We start from the raw sequence: 22,365 nt of genomic DNA on the forward strand, positions 1-22,365 counted from the left end.
CTGTTTGAATGAATGCTTTGGTCTAGATCTGCACTGTATGCTTTAAATGTAACCCACTTGGAGCTTACTCACCTTTTAGGATGTGCCACGGGTAGTGACACATATATTAGTGATGGATTTCATGAAATAAGCAGTTTAGCTTTGATTAGTTTCCCTCTGAGTCATTGATTCATATTTGCTGCCAAAGTTATGGGCCACAAATAGATGTAATGTTGAAAAAGAACTCCAAGTTGGTGGTGGAAAGTGCTAACAGTAGTCCAGAATTGTGTATCGTTGATGTGCTTCCTGTCTAAAAGCATCGATTTTGTACTTTGGATCCAACAGCAATGATTCAATCTTATGTTTCTCATCATGTCCATCAATAACCACAAACATAAGAACATGACATTCAGCGATATAAATATGTAAAAGGAAATAGGGTAAGAAACAAAGTGGTATAGGACTCTACCACTGTGATACATCACTTCTGCTGGGCACTGTGGGGATCTCAAAAAGCAAATGATATGCATCCTGCAACTACCTGTAACAGTGAATTGGCACAACTTAGTGAAATCTCTATGTAACCATCTCTTTGTACTTTGATGTGAAAATTGCAATTCCAGAAATTAAACATATAAGAGATGAGTATCCGAAATATGTGTTAACCAATGCTTCTCTATGCGTAAGTGAACTACCTCAAACTTCACTGATATGCACTCTCAATGGAAGATAAGTGTTAGTTTATTTTCTACTTAATTCTCGTATTATTGCAAATACCCAGATACCCAAGATGGCAGCCATGTCTACAGACTGCTTGTGAGGTCAAAGTTTGCTGGGAAATGTAGTTCATTGTCCGGCACTGTAAGGTAATGCATTTACCACTCGTACAACAAAGACAACACTCTGCAAAAACCCAAGCCTTTTCTTCCCTGGGATGGACTCAGCATGAGCAGGAGTGGAAGTTAACTCTCCTGTGCTTACAGCGACTTCAACTGTAAATCATACTTCCAGCTATGCTTCCTGATGTCTGACATGACAGTAAAGGCATTATGCACCAATCTTGGGCTGCTGCAGAATCAGCAAAATATTTTGACATGGTACTCATTGTTAGCCTGATTGTTATAGCAATCAATAGAAACCCTACATGTATGATGTAGGGTGTTTCAAGTATCACCTATTGAAACTGTAGGCACTCTTGAAAAAACTGTAGGATTGTATCTAAAATGAACATCTACTTTGAACTGGTTAGTGGATAACTGAGCTGATGTTGTATGCAGTTGCCTAGGATATGATCTGTAAGTCTTTGAAGCAATCTCCAATGTACGTGTAGGGACACTAATGTATTAGTTGCCTTTATGCTGTGGCCCTGTCATTTAAAATGGATTACTGCAGTTTTTTATTCTTTGGGATCAAAGTGCTCCTCTGCTGAAGAGTATACAGGTGATTTATAAGCTAGGTGTTTATTATTAATATGTAATACATATGTGTAGACAATAGCTCTGGATTTTTCACAAATACATTCATTTAGCTTCAGCCTTCTGTTGTATTGAGTTTTAAATGAACTGTGCCACGAGCAGTCTGTCTGATGGAATCTCACTGCTGTGAGATTCCACATGTTTGTTTAAAGGCGAACGTTCCTTACTATTATCAAACTCACCCATGCGTTAAATGGCATTTGTCTACAAAAATTTAAACGATGTGCTGACAGGTGGGGATTGAGGAAGTCTGATGTGAAGATTGTGGCAACAGTGTGGCGAGAGTGGACTGGACCCACGAAATGGAAAGAACAGTTGGGACCTGTGAAGAAAGTGGGCAGCATAGTTCTGCAGTATCACAGAAAGTGTCCCCCAGAGTAGTCGTTGGCAGGTACTCTGGGGTGTCAGCGGGCATGTGTGCTGGTCATTGTGTAGTCGCTATTGGCTTTTTGTTAGGCCTGCCTACGTAGTTAATTTTCCCCGAATGCATGTCGTTTGATGCATGACGGACAGCACGCATGGCGTCCATCTTGGTTTGGGTTTAGAACAAAACCCATTGACAAGTGCAACCAGTGTGTAGTGACATGCTCACCCTTATGTACTGCAGCCATTTTAAATTGGTTTCAGCACTTGTAAAATGACGCATACATAGAAGCCATTTTGATTTGGTACCAGTGTAACAATAAAACGTTCAAACCAGCCGGTGATTGGAGATCAGTTAGTATTTCACTCAGGCAGTAGCAACAGCACCAGTAGAATCAGTAATGCGCACACCAAGGGACATCGCATAGCACATCATACAACATTGATGCGCACACCTGGAAACAGTGTTTGAAGTGAATTTACCTTGTATTAATCCACTGCAAGAGAAATCAGCAGACTTTACTCGCCTTCAAGCTTGTATCAGAATGGTGATATGTGCACCTTAAATACATAGTGAGAGTGGTGTACTTTATTTTGTGCGGGTAGTGTGCTACTTACTAATTTTCTTTTTACTCATGGAAGCATCACACATTTTAGTAATTCCGCAAGCCTCAGACTTTCAGTAATTCTGCTACCATGTTTTCTTATTCAAACTGGCACCACACCAATTCCTTGGGAGGACTGGATTCTGATGTTTGATAATTACTTAGAGGCTCTAGATGGTCAGGAACGTCACCCTTCACAGAAAAAGCCCCACTATTAATTACCTTAGGAAAACAGGGTTAGCCCATGTTTTTTTTTTAACTTGTTTATTTATGCATAGAAAGGGACTCATGTAACCATGCACTACATCATAGCATTTTACATTGAAGGAAATATACTCTCAGTCGACCATCCAACAACTGAACCTATTTGAGGTCCCCACCCAGGTTCCCGTATTGTGCATTGACCTAGTAAGCATAAGAAATAAACATTTATAGTATCAGTCAAGATCAAGGGGTTAGCACATCTTTAGGTATTTGACACAAGCACTTGAACCTAATGGTCAACTAATACAAGACATTTTTATGGAGACTAGAGGCAGGTTGGAAATTAGGTATGCAAAGGAAGATAATTTAGTCATCACAAGATACAAATTTTGCACCCAACATCAGAAGGTGGAAGAGTCTATTGATGAGTTTGACGCCAGACTAAGAGAGTTGTCAACGAAATGTCGATTTGGAGGAATGACAGACAAACTTATCCAGGACCAATTAATTGTCCAGTGCAAAAGTAAAAACAATACGAGAGGTTATGGGTGGCAAAATCCGACCTTGAAAGATGCATTAGATATTGCCAAAGTTCTTGAACAATCTGATTTGTGTATGAAAGAGATGGAGAAGAAAAATCTAAGTGATGATGTCTCCAAGGAGGGGGATGTCAACAAATCAGATTTGGAGACTGCAGCTGTAGTTAAATCCTCTGTTACGTCTACTAAAAGTTATTTGCAATCTAAACAATGTTAAAAGCTACAACAAGGGTGGGAGCACAAGCCAGATGCCAGACTCTAAACTTTTGCTTTGCCAATAACAAAGAGTGAAGAAAATGTGACCGCATAGGCCATTTTGCTAGAATGTGTAAATTTCCAAGTCGTACCAAAGTAGCAGTAGAATCTGATGTTTCTACTATGGACCCTGAAGTCCCGGACAGAATACTAAGTATGGGTTGTGAGGAAGAACAGGTAGAAGAGGTTTAGAGGAAGAATAGAACAAAGGCCACTTTTGAAGCAAATTGGTGACACATCCAACTTATGGTGAATACAGGGTCCATGTACACAATGTTTCCCAAGTTAATGTTTGGGCATGAGTGGAGCTGAGTAGAGTTAAAGCTATTTTCCTGGGTGGGTATCACGGTAAAACCATTGATAATTTGGTTTACATGGACGCTCACATTACATTTTAGAAAAGAGACATGGTGTACATCGCTGAACAGGGACCCTTGGTTTTGGAGTGGTTACACCAGTACAACCTTCATATCATAGTCAATTCTAGGGTGCCATCTAGAGTTGTGGTAGTGGAGGATGAATCTTTATCAGAGATATTATATGGTGTGTGTAAAACACATATTTGAAGACTAGCTGGGACAACTAAAGGGATATGTACATAAAATTGTACTTAAGAAAGGAGCAGCACCACACAAACTCACAAGAGTACTAGTTGTGGTTCGGGAAAAGATCAAAAAGTTAATTCAAGAGATGCTGCAAGAAGGGATCACAAAGCTACCAGAAGCATCTAGTAGGGTGTCACCTATTGTCATCACAAAAAAACTGATGGGTGGTTGAGGTTCTGTATTGACCTCAGATCCTTGAATCAAAGTGTGGTAGCAGGCATTTTTCCCTTACCTAACATTGGTGAGCTGGTTTTGATGTTGAAAGGGAGAAGGTATTTCAACCCATGATCTGTGAGGTTTTCAAAGGCTAAGAGAATATGGTGTATTTCCAAGATGACATATTGATTTTTAGCAAAACCATTAAGAAACACAATGTGATATTGAAGCAGGCTTTGCATAGGATCACAGAAGTAGGTCTTACTCTGCGTAAAGAAAAATGTTCATATTTGGAGGAGGAGGTTGAATACTTGGGTTATCTTCTATTATAAATATTAATGCTTATACCATAATGTAGGTGCTATTCTCTCTCAAACACATGTAGGTATTGGGTAAGCTGTGGCATTTGCATCAAGGACTTCTATGGGTTCTGAAAGAATTCTCTTATTGAGAGAGAGGTGCTGGCAGCCTCCAGGGGTTTTGAGTGTTATCACACTTACGTGTGGGGTACACATTATCGTGAGGTCAGATCACAAACTACTAGTTAAAGTGTTTCCTCCTGAAGGAGATGACAAAGGCTTGGCTAGATTGGTGAGGCTAGTGGCTTGACTCCAGGAATATTGTTACATCATTGAACACATTCAGGGCTGGAAAAAAACTCAAACCGATTATTTGTCAAGAATGTCTGTGGATTGGAATTTGGTGGATGGTCCCTCTGTAACAGCTAGTGAAAGTGAGGGTACAGTAGTTGTGGTACAAGATGCAGTGGAAGGGGGTGCTGGCGCATTTACTGTTGATGAGTGGTATCATGAAACGGATGCCAACGAGGATCTCCAAGAAGTTATACGCATGGTAGTTTCTGGAAAGAGGAGGGAGAGTTGTGTGTGCGGCCATATGTTAAGGTTGTGGATAAAATGTCCATGTTTACAGATAATTTGTTGATGAGGGGTGACAAAGTTATTCCTCCTTTGGGTTTGAGAACCAAACTCATAGCACGGGCTCATGAAGGTCCTTTGGAACAAAGTTTGGGACAAAGTTTGACTTAGCGCCAACTCAAAGCTCAATTCTGGTGGCCAGGTTTGGATGACAAGATCACATAGTGGATTGAAATGTGTACTGTCTGTAAAGAAGAGGATAAAAGTCTTAATGTGGGTGCACAGTCAAACATGGGACACTTTGTGAATCCTGCTAACGCTTGGCATAGTGTTTGTGAATGGATTTTATTGGCCCCAAATCTGAATTGCTAAATGAGTGCAGGTTTGCATTAGTGATCATTGATGTTTTTTTAAGTAGTTGTGTGTGAAATGTATGATGGGAATTACCACAGAAGCCACCCTTCACAGTCTGAGAAAAATGTTCTTGGGTGAGAGTGTTCCATCAGTAGTCATAACTGATATTGGCACCCAATTTGATCCTCGTGAGATGAAGGAGTTTTTGGCAGTGTATGGTATCTCACACCATTGCATCTTTCTTTATAACCCAGAAGGAAATGGCATAGTTTAGAGGGCTAATCGATTGGTGAAAGGTATCATCCAAATGGCAAATATGTGTGGACAAGATGTAGAGCGATCGGTAGAAGAAATGGTAGCGGTGTATTGCACTACTGAACAGGGAGATACACAAAAGTATCCATATGAAGAAATGAGGGGGAGAGTTTGAGGTATCAAGTTGATAATTTCATGGATAAAAGAGTGGGTGTTAAGTGGTGGAAAAAGTAATGAGAATGATTGGAAAAATATTGAACTATCTAAAGGAGCGGTCAAGTTAGGTGATTGGGTGAATGTCAAGGTGGGTAGAGTGATGAAGGGTTTGTCTAAGCATAGAGGTCCATTCAAAGTCAGGAGTGTGTACCATTTTCATGTTCTTTTAGAGAATGGTGAGCGGTGAAATCACCACAGGGTTGCCTTGTATCAGAAAGGAGAAGATTGTCCTGTGAGACAAGTTTAGAGTTGTAGGGGCTATATGATGATAAAGGATATTGACTTTGGAAGAGAGAGAAGTGTGACAAGTTCGCAGTCTGAAAGTGTGGCAAGACAAGTGGATGTTCGGCCGACCTCCAGGAAAGGGAGAAATATAAGGAACCAGAGACCTCCAGAGTATTGCATTTAAAAGATGATGTTTATTAGTCTGTTAGACGCTATATTTAATATCTTATTGTTTATGCATTATATTAGAGAACACATGTCTGTGTTGCAATGCTTGTTATTAATAGTATCATATTTATATTTATGGTGCTTAGTATGTTTTCAGCCTAAAATGTTTCATTTTTATATCATTTCTAGTTAGTTGTGTTTTTTATTCTTGTAACATCTGAGTTGTCATCATACTGGTAGCTCAATTTGTTTTCATTTAGTTTGTTGTATGCAAGGGAAGAGGATGTGTTGTATTGAATTTTAAATGAACTGTGCCTCACGTAATCTATGAGTTGGAATCTCACTTCTGTGAGATTCCATGTGTTAGTTTAAAGGCAAACATTCCTTGGTGGTTAGTTTGTTCCTGGCCAAAAGGGACTGCTCGCTCTGCGATGCTGCTCTGAAATAACTACTATTATCAAACACAACCGAGCATTAAGTGGCATCCCTCTACACACCTTCCCTGGTCTGTAAAAGGTTTCACATGTCCCTCCTGGTATTATACGTGCATTGCTGGTCAATAATTTTCTGCAAAGATTTAAGAGCTGATTTAAGTGGGCAAATGCCCTCAACCTCCATTTCCCAAAGCCCCCCCAGGTAAAGTGCCAAAAGTATAATTTTAATATGTTGTGCATAATAACAGATTGTTTCATAATTTGCTAGCTGCGCATGCATAATTAATACCAGCTTAGTGAGCATTTCTGTCCAGCTCACCTTAACTCTCATTTGATTGTGATCAAATTTATAAAGAAACGTTTTGCCTTGTTTATCTCTCCGTATCGCACCTAATTCCTTCCACTTCACCCCTCTCTATTACTGCTCTCTTACTCACTCTCTGTGTAGCCCTCCATCTCTATGTGCAAATCCCTTCTCTCTCTCTATCTCAGCTCTACTCAGCTCTATCTACTTCACCTCTCTCTCAATACGCCCCGACTTTATCTACCTCTTTTTGATTACCTGTCCTCTCTCTACCATTCTCTGTGCCAAATTCTACATCAATATATATCTCTCTACTTCAATTGACCCTCTCTCTCTATCTCACCTCTTTTTCAGCATCAGATGGTCTGTTTCCATCTCATCTCAATGCATACCTCCTCCACCAACTTCATCTATCAGTGAAGCTCATCTCTCTTGTTACCTCACTTCTCTACCTCCCTCTGTTTTTTAACAACTTAGTATTGTGAATTCTCTCTGTCGTCTTTCTATCTTCCAACTCTCTAACTCAAATCTATCTAGCCCACTTCTGCAGTACCAGGTGAGACTGGAGCGAGTGAGGATTGCGCGAGACAGTGAGGTCGTGAGGTCGAAGAGGTCACGTCATCCAGGGAGGCGGTGCCTCAGAGTTGCCATGCGGCTGCCAGAGCCACCGGAGCCAGTGTCGGAGCCGGTGCCTTTTGAGAGGTGGAGTCTCTGAGCTCGCGGCCGCTAGGGTGACGCCGCAGAGACACCTGGTGGCTGAAACCAGGAGCCGGTGCCGGAGACGGGGGTCAACCCCGAGGGCCGTGGAGGACTGAGGAGGATTGCAGTAAGTTTACACCCGCACCCTTGTGAGAGAGAAGCTGCATGAGAGAGAGCCTATCTCTCGGGGGTAATTACATCAGCTATTGCGCTTGGGGAGTACTGTTCAGTGGCCCAGCAGTAGCAGGTTGGCCTCTGGTTGTCTCCCCTCCTCCCCTCCACCATCTGGCCGTCCTTGACTTTCTGGGCTGTTGTTGCTGGTCTCTGGCTCCCGGACCCGGGCCCGCCTGTGCAGGGAGCTTGGGCCCGGAGGGGGGTTGCGTTAGGCTAGCCACTGCCTTTCTTTTTGCTCTCCATCTTGTGATGGGCGGCCCCAGGGTGCTTGGGGGCCGTACAAAAGAACTTTGGGCCAATACCAATATCGATCTCCCTGGAATCCTCAGGACTGTAAGATCCGCTGGGCGGGAGCCGCATAGGAGTTATTCAGGAGCCACATGGGAGCAACATAATTGCAACATAGGAGCATCGCAGGAGACGGCAGCCTCAGGCAAGTGTTCGACATCCTATAAGTTGCCCCAAGTTGGGCAGTGTACAAACTATAACTTAGGTTGCAGGCACCCTGCTCTGACGGAAGCGGCTGGCGCCACACCAGTGTGGCTTGTCCAGACCGTGTTGCCCATGCCTTGTCTCCTGCCTCCCCTTGCCTCACAATTCAACTGGAACTTCCTCATCCCTTCACTTCTAGTCTGTTATTCTTCAATTGGTGCGCTGACCTTTCAAACGAGCACTGTGAAAGCGCCTCTTCAAGGTTTACCCTCCTACGCTGAGCATCGCTCCTCCCCCTGGAAGTTGTCCTCGCCTTAAGGGAAGGTCCAGGGTTCTGCTGCACCATGAGGTCTGGTAAAATAAGGAAGGAGCATCCAAACCCTCAAAAGCGAAAGAAATGCTGCTGCACCGTCGATGTGGGCAATGCCTCCGCCTCCACCACCAGCTTCACCGTCAGCCTCTGTAATCCCAGTGGCTCTCTTTTCACCAGCTGCTGCTCCGCCCAGCTCTGAGATTTTGAAGCCTCAACTTTCTGCTGTTCTTACGCCATATCCACGTCCTTCGAAGCTTTGCAAGTCCTCTCTACTCTCATACTTTAACAAAAAACCTAAATTGGAACTCTTGACAAATGGTGGGGAGATTAAGTCGGAGCTAGGCCAGAGTGTTCTTATGAAACCTGCAATTACTGATTCTTTACCTACTGCTTGAGGACACCATAACAGTGGCACAAGTTTATCGTCCAGCTTCACCCGTTTCACCTGTTTTCCCCCAGTTAGCATCTCAGAGCGAAGTGAGCCATTCACCACCCCCTGAGGACCAGCAGGCTGTACTTTTGCCAAAATATGAACTCTCCCTGATCATTATCTCTAGTGACAACTCCTTGAATGCAGGGGAGGGGGTGCCTTCTTCAGCGTTTTCCCCTTCAGTTCTCCATCGCTTGGCTGGATGGGCCGACTGTCGGATGCCACGACTCCCTGCAGGACCATGGCACCTTCCTACCACCCTGTCTCCCGGCAGCCCAATGAATCCGGAGTTCAACAGGCAGCATCCATCCAATGTTGCCACTAAGGTCTTCTAGTGGGGCCGCTCATAGCTCTCAAACAGACTTCTTTAAAGGCAAGCTCAACCACCAATCACTCCTTGACCTCTCCTGTCTTCAATCTGATTCTCGGAGTGGTGCTGCCAAGGAGCCTAACCCTGTGCCCCCTCTTACGCCCATGGAAGCCAGCTCGGCCTGGCCTCAGCTTCTGCAAACTCTTCAATCCACTGTGCTGGCTCTGAATTATCACTCTGACAAACTGGACGATCAAGTTGATCTGCTGAACACACTGGCTTCTTATGTAGCTGGTATCGATCACAAAATTGAGAATCTCAACCAGCTCATTACCAGAGCACCGACAAGCTCCAGTTATGTTCAACCGACATGTTGCTGTTCTCCAATCATCGAAAGTCTGTCATCCTTACCTACCTTTTTAAGTTGAGTTGGATGTGAAATTAAGAGGCTATCTTCAGTGCCCGTGTCCTCGGCACTCCCGCCGAATCCAAGTGTTCCCTCGGATTTGGTTTGGGGGCTCACCCAACCAAAAACATCATACAAATTCTGTCCTCTCAAGAGTGTAACTTTGACCAATCCTCCTCGGTCAGCTGCTTTGGGAGCTCAGGAATTGGTCACCAAGGTTAGGGGTGCCTCTACGTCTCCCTTTTCTCCCGAACTTGAGCCGGCGGTGCTTATCTCTTCTCAACCTCATCGCACCCTTGCGCAACCTGCCTTAGTTCAACCAACGTCGTCATGAGTTGATTTTGTGGCTCAACCTCTGTTGAGCAAGAGGGAAAAAAAAGACTCTGCAAACAAGGGAACAGCAGGCTGAGCCAAGCCCTTCAAGGATCTTTGATAAATGTCCAACCATCGGCTCACTCCGAGGTGCAGCTGCCCTTGCAGTCCCAAGATGCACCCAGGGTGACTTCACCTCCCAATCCCCTTCAGCTTGTGCCTGTCAATGTCCCCTTGGTGGGAACAACTGTGCAAGAAACCAATTCTCCTCTTAAGGACTACCTGGTTCCAGGTGAGAAATGCAACTCTAGTAGTGTGTTGGGTTTGGCAGCCCCGTACCGGAGTTGTGGAGGTTCTGCTCGCCTTGTCACCACACTGCCTGTATCCAAAACTGTCCATAGGAATATGAATGGCGATGCTTTGGATCCTGGTTCCCCCAATTCCTGTAAATTGCCGTCTGTCAACAGAAGCAGTTCTCCTGCAATCCTGCCACCAAGCCTTCGGACCGTCCCCGTCGAAAATCTGGTTCTGGGGGATCCTGAAGGTCTACTGAATGTAGAGGAACAGCCACAACTTCCAGTTCCAACGCATCCTCTAATGACTCTAGTGGAACACTCAGTTTTAAAACTTGTGTTTACCCCAGAATATTGCTCCAGGGGCCCCCAAGACATATTGAACAGGGGGAATATTTTAAGACTCCTTAACTCTATCTCGGATCTCAACTACATTGGTTCTAAGGACATTGTGTCCATTGAATTCTTGGACTCTAGGGGGCCTTACCCAAGAGACTCTACTTTGGTCACACTAATTTCTGCCACAATAGCTGAGTCTATTCTTGCTAGGAGAGATTTATTTTGCTTGTGGGGTATTACAATAACACCCTTCAAAGAGTCTGGCTATCCTGTGTTACTAGCAGAACCTCAATGTTTGATGGCTCCCACAGCTCCGAAACCATTCTCAATCTTGAAAGGTGCCCTGGGTGGCTCCTCTACTTTTAATGGTACCTCCCACACTGGTTTTGGTTCTAAGGGGTTTTCCAACCGGGACTGGTTGCCGCCCACTCTCTTGCACGGCCACCCCCATTGACCGTTACGGGTGGGTGGTTCTGCTCTAACACCTGGATATCTGTCCCTATGTTCATGGAGCATCAATGGGGTTGTGCATAAATTTGTCTCGGCCAACCTCTTAACATTTTTCAATAGTTACAATGTAATTGCACTTCAGGAAACCTGGGCTGAGCACAGCTGTCCACTGCCAGGGTACTTAGAAATATTGAAACCTGCCCATAGAACGAGCAAGAATGGCCGTGCCAAAGGCGGTATAGCCATTTTTGTGACCGTTTAAACTAAATGGGAGTATACAACTTCTGTTTTAGGAGGATAACTGGATCCAAGGGATTGTCATAAGGAATGGGACTGCGCAGGAGACCCTCATTATAATTAATGTTTACATTGCCCCCGGATCTAAGGAAAAAAGGGGCAGATTGTCTCGACTGATGCAGATTGTAGCCAGTCTAGAGGGGGACTACCCGCACGCTAGTTATCTTATAACTGGTGATTTCAACACAAACCTGTTCCAGGATACAATGGAGAATCTTGAGGGTCCAGATTGTGGTAACTGCCAGCTAATTCCCGAACAATCAAGGCCCCAGGGCTGTCTGCACTGCCCGTTGGGAGAATACTTAGTAATGCATCTCAACAGTATGGGCTTTAAAGTTTTGAATGGTCGCGTATGTGATGATGTCCCCCCTCTGTGGACAAAGTCCGATGGTCGATCTCACTCCTATTTAGATTACACCATCTGTAACATTGAATTGCTTCCCCGGATTGAAAGATTTCTGATTTCCCCTCGGAGTGAGAGCGACCATCGTCCACAAATTGTATCTATTAAATAAGGAAGGAAGTCCTTTCCATTATGCCTCCCCATATCACCTCGAGGGCTAAGCAGTTTGGAGCCCCCGGCCCCAATGGTCTTCCACAGGTGTTATTCAAACAGGATCCTCTCCTTTGGGCCAATCATTTTGCAAATTTGTTCGAACACTGCCTCTTAACTTCAACTATTCCAGAGTCCTGGCGTGGTGCCATCCTTCATTCTTTATACAAAAATGCCTCAAGGTCAGATCCTGCCAATTTCAGGATGATAGCCCTGCTGGACAATGAGGCTAAGTTCTATGCCAGCCTTTTGCTGCAGGATCTCCGTGTCTGGGCTGAATTGAAGGGTGTAATCCCCATAGTCCAAACGGGGTTCTCTGCTGGCTCAGGCAACTCAACCAACTTATTAGCACTTTCTATCTTGATTGACGAGGTGATCTCGTCAGGCCTGATGCTGATTTGCAGTTTTGTGGACTTCAAGGCAGCATTCGATCGGATTCCCAGGAGTGCCCTATGGGCCAAATTGCAAAGTTGGAGTATCCCTTCAGTACTCCTGGGTGCCATTATTGAACTCCATACTAACACCTGGGTCCGTATTAAGCTTGGCGATGGGTGCTCCCTATCTAGGAAAATTCCTACCGCCCGTGGTGTGAAACAGGGCTGTGTACTTGCTCCTCTTCTTTTTTATTTGTTTATTGCAGATATGTCAACATCTCTTGACGCCGTCAATTCTCATCCCCCTAAGATTGGTGGCTTCAAGCTTAGTCACCTGCTTTATGCCGATGATCTAGCCTTGTTTAGTTGTAGTAAGATCGGTCTTCAACAGTTGCTTAACCAACTCGCAATGTATACTTCCGCAAACCGATTAGAAGTTAACTTGTTGAAAACAAAAGTGGTCCCCTTTGGGAGGAAAAAACACTCGGGCTTCAGTTGGTAATATAAAAACCATAAAATTGTTTCCGACAAGTCCTACAAATACCTAGGGGTGCATTTTGACTCCAGGGGCAGTTTTGTTAAACATAAGAAGGAAATCGAACTTAAAGCTGTGGCCTTGCAGGTGGCCTTTTCCAAATTAGCTAAAGTTTTAAAGGGGCCGACCCTTCTGCCCCTAATGAAAGTCATGAGAGCAAAGATTACCCCTTCGTTGGCTTACGATCAAGAAATTCTGTTGGGCAAAGGCTCGTGCCCATTAAATAGTTTGGTTAATAAAATGTATAAAAGAGTTTTTCATGTTTCGCATCTGGCATCACCCCCGTAGGTACGGCTGGAGTTCGGGCTTCCGGATTTGGTGGCAGTTGATGCTGGCTCTTTCCTGAAGCTGTGTTACAAACTGCGCCAGGCCTCGGATGGCCACCTGGAGGCAGTCCTGTGGCAAGAAATGAGTAGGCTAAAACCAAAGTGCATTTCTTCCCAATTTTTGGTTAAATGTAAACGGCGATTGGATGCATGGGATCTTTGGGAAATCAATACCCCCTATTCCTTGTTTAAATCAGAGATTAAAAGGCTTATTCAGCTGTACTCTTATCACTCAGACCGTTCTCTTCTTGTCCAATGGAAGCATGCCTGGGCAGTAATTGGCTCTTTTAAGCCAGGTATGTCCTCCAGTTTTTTCTCTTACACATACGGGCTTTGGTTGAAAAAGGCCTTTTTGGCCCTAAGGATGGGTAATTGGGGTTTTTAAAAACACCTATCCCAATGGCAGCTACCCCCTGGTGACAGTGTGACATGTAGAGGCTGCAGCAATGCGTATGAAACCATTGATCGTGTGGTTTGCCTGTGTCCAGCTTTATTAAAGGAGCATAGACTTTTGCTCCGGAGTAAATGGAATGAATTAGGGATCTGCTCCTGCCGACAGGCAATTATCTAGTCTCTGGACCCAACCAATCCAATGTTAAATGTGTTACTGACCAAATTTATTAAAATTGCACAATCTAAATTTATTGGCACTACGAGCAATGAACACGTTTTTTGGAACCCTTCCACGCTCTTGGCATTTTATCTGTTATTGGTTAGGATGAGGTACTCTAACAGTATATGTTGACGTTTAGTGCAATTATTATTTTATGCACCATGCACTTTAGGGCTGTGCCTATGTATATTGCCTTGTGTTTTATGCGGGGCTCTGGGTTGGGTGGTTTGTCTTTTAATATGTTGCATGCGCAACTTATGATGTGCTTTTAGCTTGAACTCAGTTTTTTAGGGTACTTATTTTCGATTGTTATTAATTGTTTTTTGCTTTGCTTATTTGTATTGGATTTTATTATCTGTACAATCAATTATTATACATACATACAACTCACATCTCTCATTACCTCATTGTTAGAATGTTGCCATTTCTGCAAGGCCACTTAAGATTTTTTACTTGTGCTGCTGAACCTGTTTTTTTATGGTCATATGGCTTGTGCACTTTACCCCTGCTAAACAGAGATAAAGTGTGCATGTTTTTCCTGTGGGCAAAACTGGCCTACATGTGATTGACATATTTAAGTTACTTTTAAGTCTCTAGTATATGGTACTACCTGTACCCAGGGACTATAAATAAATGCTACTATTGGCCTGTAGCACTCATTGTGTTACCTACTAAAGTAGCACCATAAAACAGATCTTAGGCATGCCTGTAGTGACGTTTTAAACTGAAATTTTGACCTTACAAAACAAACCTTTTCCCGGGTCCAAACTTTTTGATACTTATAAAGCACCCTTAAAGCAGGCCCTAAATGCTCACAGGCCAAAGTGTATAGTATTTGAAAAGTAGGGCTTTACATGCCCTAGACGTAAAAACCCTCTAAAGTGGCTTTTGACTGTGGCAAGGCTGCCCCTCCCCAGACTAATACAGGATTTCCATATTACATTTGATGATTGCTAAAGTCAGTTTGGAAACAGATAGAACAATACTCCTTCCACTCATTTTAACTGAAATTTCAAATCCTCTTCAATGGTAAAGTCAGACTTCAAATTACTAATTTGGAAATGCCACATTTAGTAAGCTGGTCCTGCCCTGCCTGAAGTGTCTGGGATTTTTTGTGATTTGTCAACTGCCCTGTCCTGTTGATGGCTTCCCCAATAGAAAGTATGAATTAGAGCCAGACACTGGACAAAGGGACTGATTGGAGAGGGGAGTGGGTCTTCCTGACAAGAAGACTGGTTAGGAGCTGTGCTCTGCCCTGATTATACTTCAAAGGGATCTGCCCCTAAACACACACAGGAATCTGACACCCAGCCTGCCCCTGCCTTTATTTCACTAGCCAGGTGTATCCAACCCCAGGGAATAAATGGCCAGAACTGGTTAAGGGGCTAGACAAATCATTTGTCCCCCACCCATGGCTGGAACTGGTGTAAGAGTTACACCCTCAGAACATGAAATCAGGACACTCCTGTACCTGAGGAGATGCAGAAATAGGACTGGCATGCTGTCTGAAGAAGGAAGATTACCTTGAACCCAGGACCCTAGAAGTGACTCCAAGGGACAGTTGGCTGACCTCCTGTTAAAGCTACAAGGACACAACAAGCTGCAAGAGACCTTTTTCTACAAATGCCCAGCTGATCAGGACTAGACCTTACTGAGGCCTCTACCTGCCACCCTATGAGTCTCTAAGTGTCTCCCCTGAGGTTCTGGGAGACCTTAATGTGGTGGATTAGGACTTAAAGGACTAAAGTCAGAAGGTAAACTCTTTGACCACAAAAAGCCTGATTGGTGTATCTGACCTGTGGTTCCTCATAGTTAGAATCAATTTGTATCTGGGTCCTTGTGGTGGGTTCTTCTTGGTTATTATCTCAGGAAGGATAAAGAAGGGACTCGACCACTGTTTACGCTATGTGGATGTTAATTTATTTGAGTCTTGTATGCAAAGGTAAATTGTAATTCATCCGTTTCCTGTTTAAATGTCCTTCTTTATTATTTTTTGTTTCTGCTCATGTCTATGGGTTTGTTCCTGATGTAATCCTTGTCTTTTTGTCCTCTAGATGTTGTTTCTGGGATTTCGTCAGCGGTAACTTCCTCCACCGCCGGCCAGGGTCAGAAGAACAAAGAACTGATCCGAAAGAAAAGGTAAGTGGACTATATTTTCTTATATTTTGATATTCGTTTTAAAGGGGTGGGGAAAAAGAGGGAAAGAAAGACCAGGGAAAAAAGAGCCCATGCAGAAAAGGTAAGTAGAGTCTCCTCTTGGTACCGTGAGGACAGTATTCACCTCAGGTGATATTGCTTCTGTTCAAGATGTGGTGATTTATTACTCTACACAAGTGACAATGTGGAGCCCAGAAACGATGGTTTCCAATGGTAAAAAAAAAAAAAAAAAAAAATGGTAACCGCTTCCCTTCTTGCTTTGGTTTACTTTGCTCGCTCCCTCTCCCTCAGTCTATCCTCCCCTCCTCCCCACCTCCAAAAGTATTGTTAAGGATGTTGTATGCAGGCACGTACCTGCATGAGCCACGTCCCTCCAGGGACGTGGCTGGTTCTCTCATTTCCCCTCATGCCAGGTGTCTCTTCCGTCATGCGGTTCAGCTCGATCAGCCCTCCTCCGTCACGTGCGTCTCCTTCTTCAATGTTCAGTGTCCTTGGCGTGCCCGTCCTCGAGTCTTCCTCCTCTCCCATCTGTTTTTTCTCCTCTTGTTCCTCCGCGTCTTCTCTCTTCATGCCGCCTTCCGTCGCACTGTCCTCCCGGATATCCGGGTTCGCGAGGAAATTCCAGCCCCCTTGGATTTCAAAAGTGCCCCCAGGGTACGGAGGTGTCGGCCCGTGTTTGTACCGAGACCAAGGGTTTGCGTGACCCTGTTACAGTCCTGTTGTACCACGACTATTGACTAATATTGGCACATTGTGCGTCTTGGCACTATATTTACTTAAACTTTAAAAAATTCATAACTCTGGTTTGGTTATACTGATTAGATTTTTCGTAATTTTGGTGTCATTTAGTTCCTTAATTTATGCTCTTGTTTTCTACTTCATTTTAGAATTCTTTATTGTTTTGCATCTTTACATTATTATTGCTGTTTTATTACTGCACATATAATTTACACAAGGCCTCTACCTTAAGCCTGACTGATCTGTGCTAAGCTACCCGGGGGTTGACCATAGGTGAATTTTAAGGATCACCTTGACAAAGATTGTGACTATTACTTGAGGGGGTACTTATTCTCTCAACCAGTACTCCAAGTTTATTACACTAATCTCTACCCCATTTCTCTACCACACGTCTCCCATTACCTCATCTTTCATTGCCATACCTATCTCTAACCATTTGGTTACCTAACTATTCATTCACTACATCACTTACCCTCTATCTTTTTCTCTTTCTCTTCCCTCCCCTATAACTTGCCTTCTATCTTACTCTTTCCACATTACAACTCTTATTTTTGTATCATCCCCCTCTCTCTCATCTCTTTGTGCAGTCCTCAATTTAAATTTACACTCTCTACCTTCTCTTCATACATCTCTCTACCTCACCTATCATATATTTCCATCTACCTCTATCTCTGGCTCGGTTCTTCCGTATCAACCTCACCAATCATTCTCTACCCCAGTTGTCTCACTACATCACCTCTTTTCTCTCCATATAGCCACTCTCCCATCTACACTTCACTGCTTTCACTGCCTTTTTTTTCTGCCCCACTACTTTCTTTACCTGACCAAGTCTTTCTATACTTCTCACCACTTTCTCTCTACCTTGTGGCTCTCTATACTTCTCTCACTACCTCACCTCTCTACTTGTCTATACTATCTCCCTCTGCCACTAACTCTCTATAACTTACTTTGTTATCTTACATGCCTCTCTACGCCACCATTTGGTGTAACCCACTCATCACCTGCTCTCCGGAACTCTTTCTCCCTATCTTTGGCTTTTCTTCCTCTCTCAAGCACATCACCTCTTTCTCTACTTACCTCTTCCTATTTCTACCCCTGAGTATTTCTGCTGGCTATGTCCGCTTTATTGCTTTGAATAAGGTTTGTCCCTACCTCGCCAACCTCTCTACTCCATCTCTATCTTCCTTCTCTATTTCACCTCTACTGCACTCTTTACCTCTGTCTTTCTCCGATATCCTTCCCTTTCTTCTTAAAGGTCAATGTCTTTTCAAGGGAGGTATACAAACAGAAAGAGGAGCAGAAGGGCACTGAATGGGAAGAAAATCAGATTTATCCTCTGGAATAAAGAAAACCTTTATAACACTACTTTGATTCTCACTGATGCAGTGGGATTGAAGGAGTGTTTTTATGATTATAAATATCGTTGCTGGGAAAAGTGAAGATCTGCTTACTCAAAAAGAGGGGAGGGGTCAGCCTGACCGTCCCCTCGCCCCAAATGCAAACATAAAACCTATCCACTAAGAGAACAAAGGCTGCCTCATTTCCATGTGCAACAAATACGTGGTTTCAGCAGATGACTGCCTTGAAATGTTTCCAGGGTTAAAACAAGAGTGAAGAAGGCTAATCCATATTTTACCGACAGAGGAAATATAATACCTAAACGATTATCTCCCCCTTTTTGTCCCATTTGTAGAATAAGACCGTTTGATGTCCAGCAGTGACAGAATCCTCAGCAGGGCTATTAGCCCAAGCTAATTGATTTTCTTCCACAGCCCAGGAGAGTTAATAGTTCACAGTACTTTATTTTTGACTAGGAACGATCGGGAACTTTCAATTTCTTATATCTCTTACCAACAATTACTAACAGAAAATAATGTTTTGAGGTGAGTGGGCCAGGCAAGTTTCGTGTACAGTTTGAAAATCATAGTGACCACTACCAGCAGGCTGAATCAAATAATTAAGCTTTAAACTAGCCATAATGGGGCTGCAGCAAACAGAAGTAATCAAGCGTCATGCAATATCTAAGTCACACAGATTTATTTTTTGACTATATGAAAAGCATTCTATTGCACATAACTTGGGATCATTTTAGTGTGCTGATTTAGACCCGTTTCAAACACTAGAAATCCTCTACTATTCAGACCAGGTCGCTGCTACAGTAGTAGGGCCATACTGAAGATAAAAAGGAAATATTATGCCTTATCCTGCAGCAGAGATACAATGAAAATAAACCAGACAATTTAACAGGGAATGCATAAATATCCTGCTCTGTGCATTTAAAGAATTGCTTTGGCATCTCATTCTAGAAGATATGAGGTTAGGGCAACCGGGTCTGCGATCATACAAACTGATGTCTCATATGCCAACCCCATCCTACAAAGCAGTTTCAAAGCATTATAAGTGAAATGCAGAAGGTTAATGTTTCCTGTATCTCTCCTGTCTTTCTTAAATGTAATTGAATAGATGAATATAAAGTAAACAACAAAACCCGAACAGAAATGCAACTGCCCTTTCAGTGTATAACATCCTTAAATCAATAGATATTAAATAAATATTCATACTAGCTTGAGCAATTTAAGCAACTAGCTAGAACACTTAAAGAAAGGCATGGGACGGAGACATCAAGAAAACATTTTCAATTCGTCTGAATGATTGTGTTTCTTGCATTTTGAAATCAATCAAAATGGAATCAAGGTTCAACAAACATACCAAAAATATATAATGGAAGGAAATATTAATCTTTAAAACAGATTACAAAGGAATGTGTACACTTTTTACTCCATTAAATGAACATGTATTTTGGAAAGTTGCAGTAAACAGCTGAACATTAAGAACATATTAATGAATTTAAAAGATTGCGAAACTAAAGCACCCATTAAAAGGATGCAAGATTGTTTTGTGTCTGATTCTTACAGAAGCAACTTACCTGTCAGTGAGTGGGGTGATCACAAGGCGTGGTGTGTTCCCTAGGTATTCATAGGAATACTGAAACTGGGCATCACAAATGTTAACAAAGCAATCCTTCTGAATATCATCCCAGCGGTGACGTAATTGGGAAATCCAGCTAAATGCTTGTCCGGTGGAAACCTAAAGTTCATTTGGGAGAAACAAGAACGGATTAGAAAGCTTCTGTGACTCACAAGCTAACATCGGTACCTTATCTCATTATCCATTCGATGAACAAATGTGTACAATTGTAATTGTACATATGTAATCACCAGCAGTTCATGGCAAATATTATTTAGCAAAAGTTTTCTTTAATGCAATCAGGTGGTATTTGTTTAAGAAAAAATGCATATTTAGGCAATTTCAGTTATTTTGAGGCAAGACAACCTAATTCATTCACAGCTATCAAGGGGTGATTTGTTGATGCATATAAAAACGTGCAGCATTATCTCTACCTGGTGTAACTGAATTCCAAACACTTCATCGTTTAGGTTTATTTGTTTGTTAATCCAGATAGAGTATTTATTCTGGTCAACTTTCAATTTTCTTGAGTACCAGAAAGGATTCTAATATTGTCAAAGCAAGCTGCTTTGGTTTAAGCAGGCAGTTTCCCCTATCTTTTGCTGATGTTAAGATGAGAGATGAAAAAATTACTATCAGAAGTTATGAGTGAGGCCGTTTTCAGAGGGAATGACCATAGATGTCTACTATCAGAAATTGAGGAGCTTAAATGTTAACTCGAAGGATTCAATACACTCATGGCTCAGTTCACAAAGGTATTCTATGGGCAGGAATTTCCACACCGGTAGAATTACTTCAATGCCTAAGTATTAATCTCCAGCTACATTTAATTCAGCAATTTCTGAGCTTTACAACTAGTTGTAGGAAATACATGTGACCCCCCTTGTAAGGACAAAAGGGGGCAGGGGACTTACAACTCAAGATAGAACCAGAAAGCTAATTCCGCTAACTTGATGGGTGGATTTTAGGTGTAAATCTACCAAATGCAGTTGAACGTAGTTTAGGCAGAGATCTCCTTCCCTTTTAAAGACAAGGAAAGTAGGCATCACCTAAGGAAAAAAATACAAATCTGGTAAATGTTACTATGGGGAGTGCACAGAAACCAACCCCTTCTACCCTTATCCTGCTTGATGTTGTGGATGTCAGACATTAGCTACAGTTGTGTTAAGTGTATCTGTGTATGTATCAATTTAGTAGAGGAAATACCCCTTGTGGAAGTAAAAAGATTCCCAAGCAGTCATGTAAAGGACAAAGCCACAGGGTTAGACATGGAGCCCATCAATGTTTTTATGACTGAGAATTAGCAGCAATTGTGGTGTTGCCACCTTGGAAAAAATTAACAAATGTCCCCATACCCTAAAGAGGTATACAAATGTCAATAATTACTAACTAGCCTCTTTAACAGATCAAATAAGGAAGAATTTTGGAACTGTGTTAGTTTTCATATTGGAGGACCACCTGGAAGCCAATTTTAACTTTTTCAATGCAGGGGTGTTTGTAGACATCTGTGCTGGGTAAATTTCCAAAAAAGTATCATTATCTTGTTTAAATACATGTACCTCTTTTGTCTCTTTGTGCACCCACCCAAAGTATGAGGCAAAACGTGACAGATATTCCATCCACCTTATTAGGAGGGACATAGAATATAATGAACTTGCAATATGGCGGGTGGGATATATATCACATTTGCAATTGAGTAACTCATCCACGTATCTATGAATCAAGCTATTGGACCCACCCTCTCTGCAGGGTCAACCCCAAACCTATTGCCTTCACCCCTCCTGTTTTGCTGAATTCGTTATTTGTTGGCTTCAGGACTCTGCGCACTTAAATCTTAAGAATTTCATATCTTGTGGGTTTCACTTTATTACTGTTTCTGTGCTGCATAAAAACTTTACACGTTGCTTTTAAGTTAAGCCTGATTGTTTTTGTGCCAAGCCACCAGAGGATTATGCACATGTTAATTTAGTGACTTTTAGTGGTTCACCCTCACAAGGATTGTGGCTGTTGCCTGAGAAGGGCCCACATCCCTCCTCCATGAACAACCCAATTTCTCACACAGGCCTTATATGTTTTCTGTTGGCAACGTCCAGTCTATGTTTTGGTGTAAACTGCATGAATCTCTCATTGCACCTCTAGATATGATAAAAAATGTATAAATATTTAAATCGTTTCAATAACTCTGACCATTATATTGTTGCATTTCTCATATTGACAAACATGACTCCCAGAATGCTACCCAGGGAAATATTGCCCTTAATATCTGGACTAAAGCATACAAAAAGGGATGGGTGGAAAGCTGCAACTAATATCAGCCATGGGTAAATACATTGTGCAGCACCCTAGTTCGTCATTATTTTGCACACCATGGGCCAGATGTAGCAAAGGATTTGCGCGTCGCAAACGGTGTAAATCGCAGTTTGCGAGGCGCAAATGCCTCTTTGCTATGCAGAAATGCATATTGCGAGTCGGGACCGACTCGCAATATGCATTTCAGAATCGCAAATAGGAAGGGGTGTTCCCTTCCTATTTGCGATTTGGAGTGGTATGCAATACCATTTGCGACCGCATATGCGGTCGCAAAGGGTGTCGCAGTTACCATTCACTTCAAGTGGATGGTAACCCACTCGCAAAT

The 22,365-nt window shown here is 42.7% G+C and overlaps 1 protein-coding gene across 1 annotated transcript in view; it reads right to left on the reverse strand.

Moving 5' to 3' along the window:
- The window catches only part of LOC138283610 (dynein axonemal heavy chain 11-like), a 2,790,563-nt gene that overhangs the window by 1,700,374 nt on the left and 1,067,824 nt on the right, over positions 1–22,365 (reverse strand). Inside the window, exon 36 of the mRNA XM_069221547.1 lies at positions 19,690–19,850. Within this exon, the coding sequence (XP_069077648.1) occupies positions 19,690–19,850 (161 nt within the window). The remainder of the gene's footprint in view (positions 1–19,689; positions 19,851–22,365) is intronic.

Source organism: Pleurodeles waltl, chromosome 3_1 (assembly GCF_031143425.1).
Source record: "Pleurodeles waltl isolate 20211129_DDA chromosome 3_1, aPleWal1.hap1.20221129, whole genome shotgun sequence".
NCBI lineage: Eukaryota > Metazoa > Chordata > Amphibia > Caudata > Salamandridae > Pleurodeles > Pleurodeles waltl.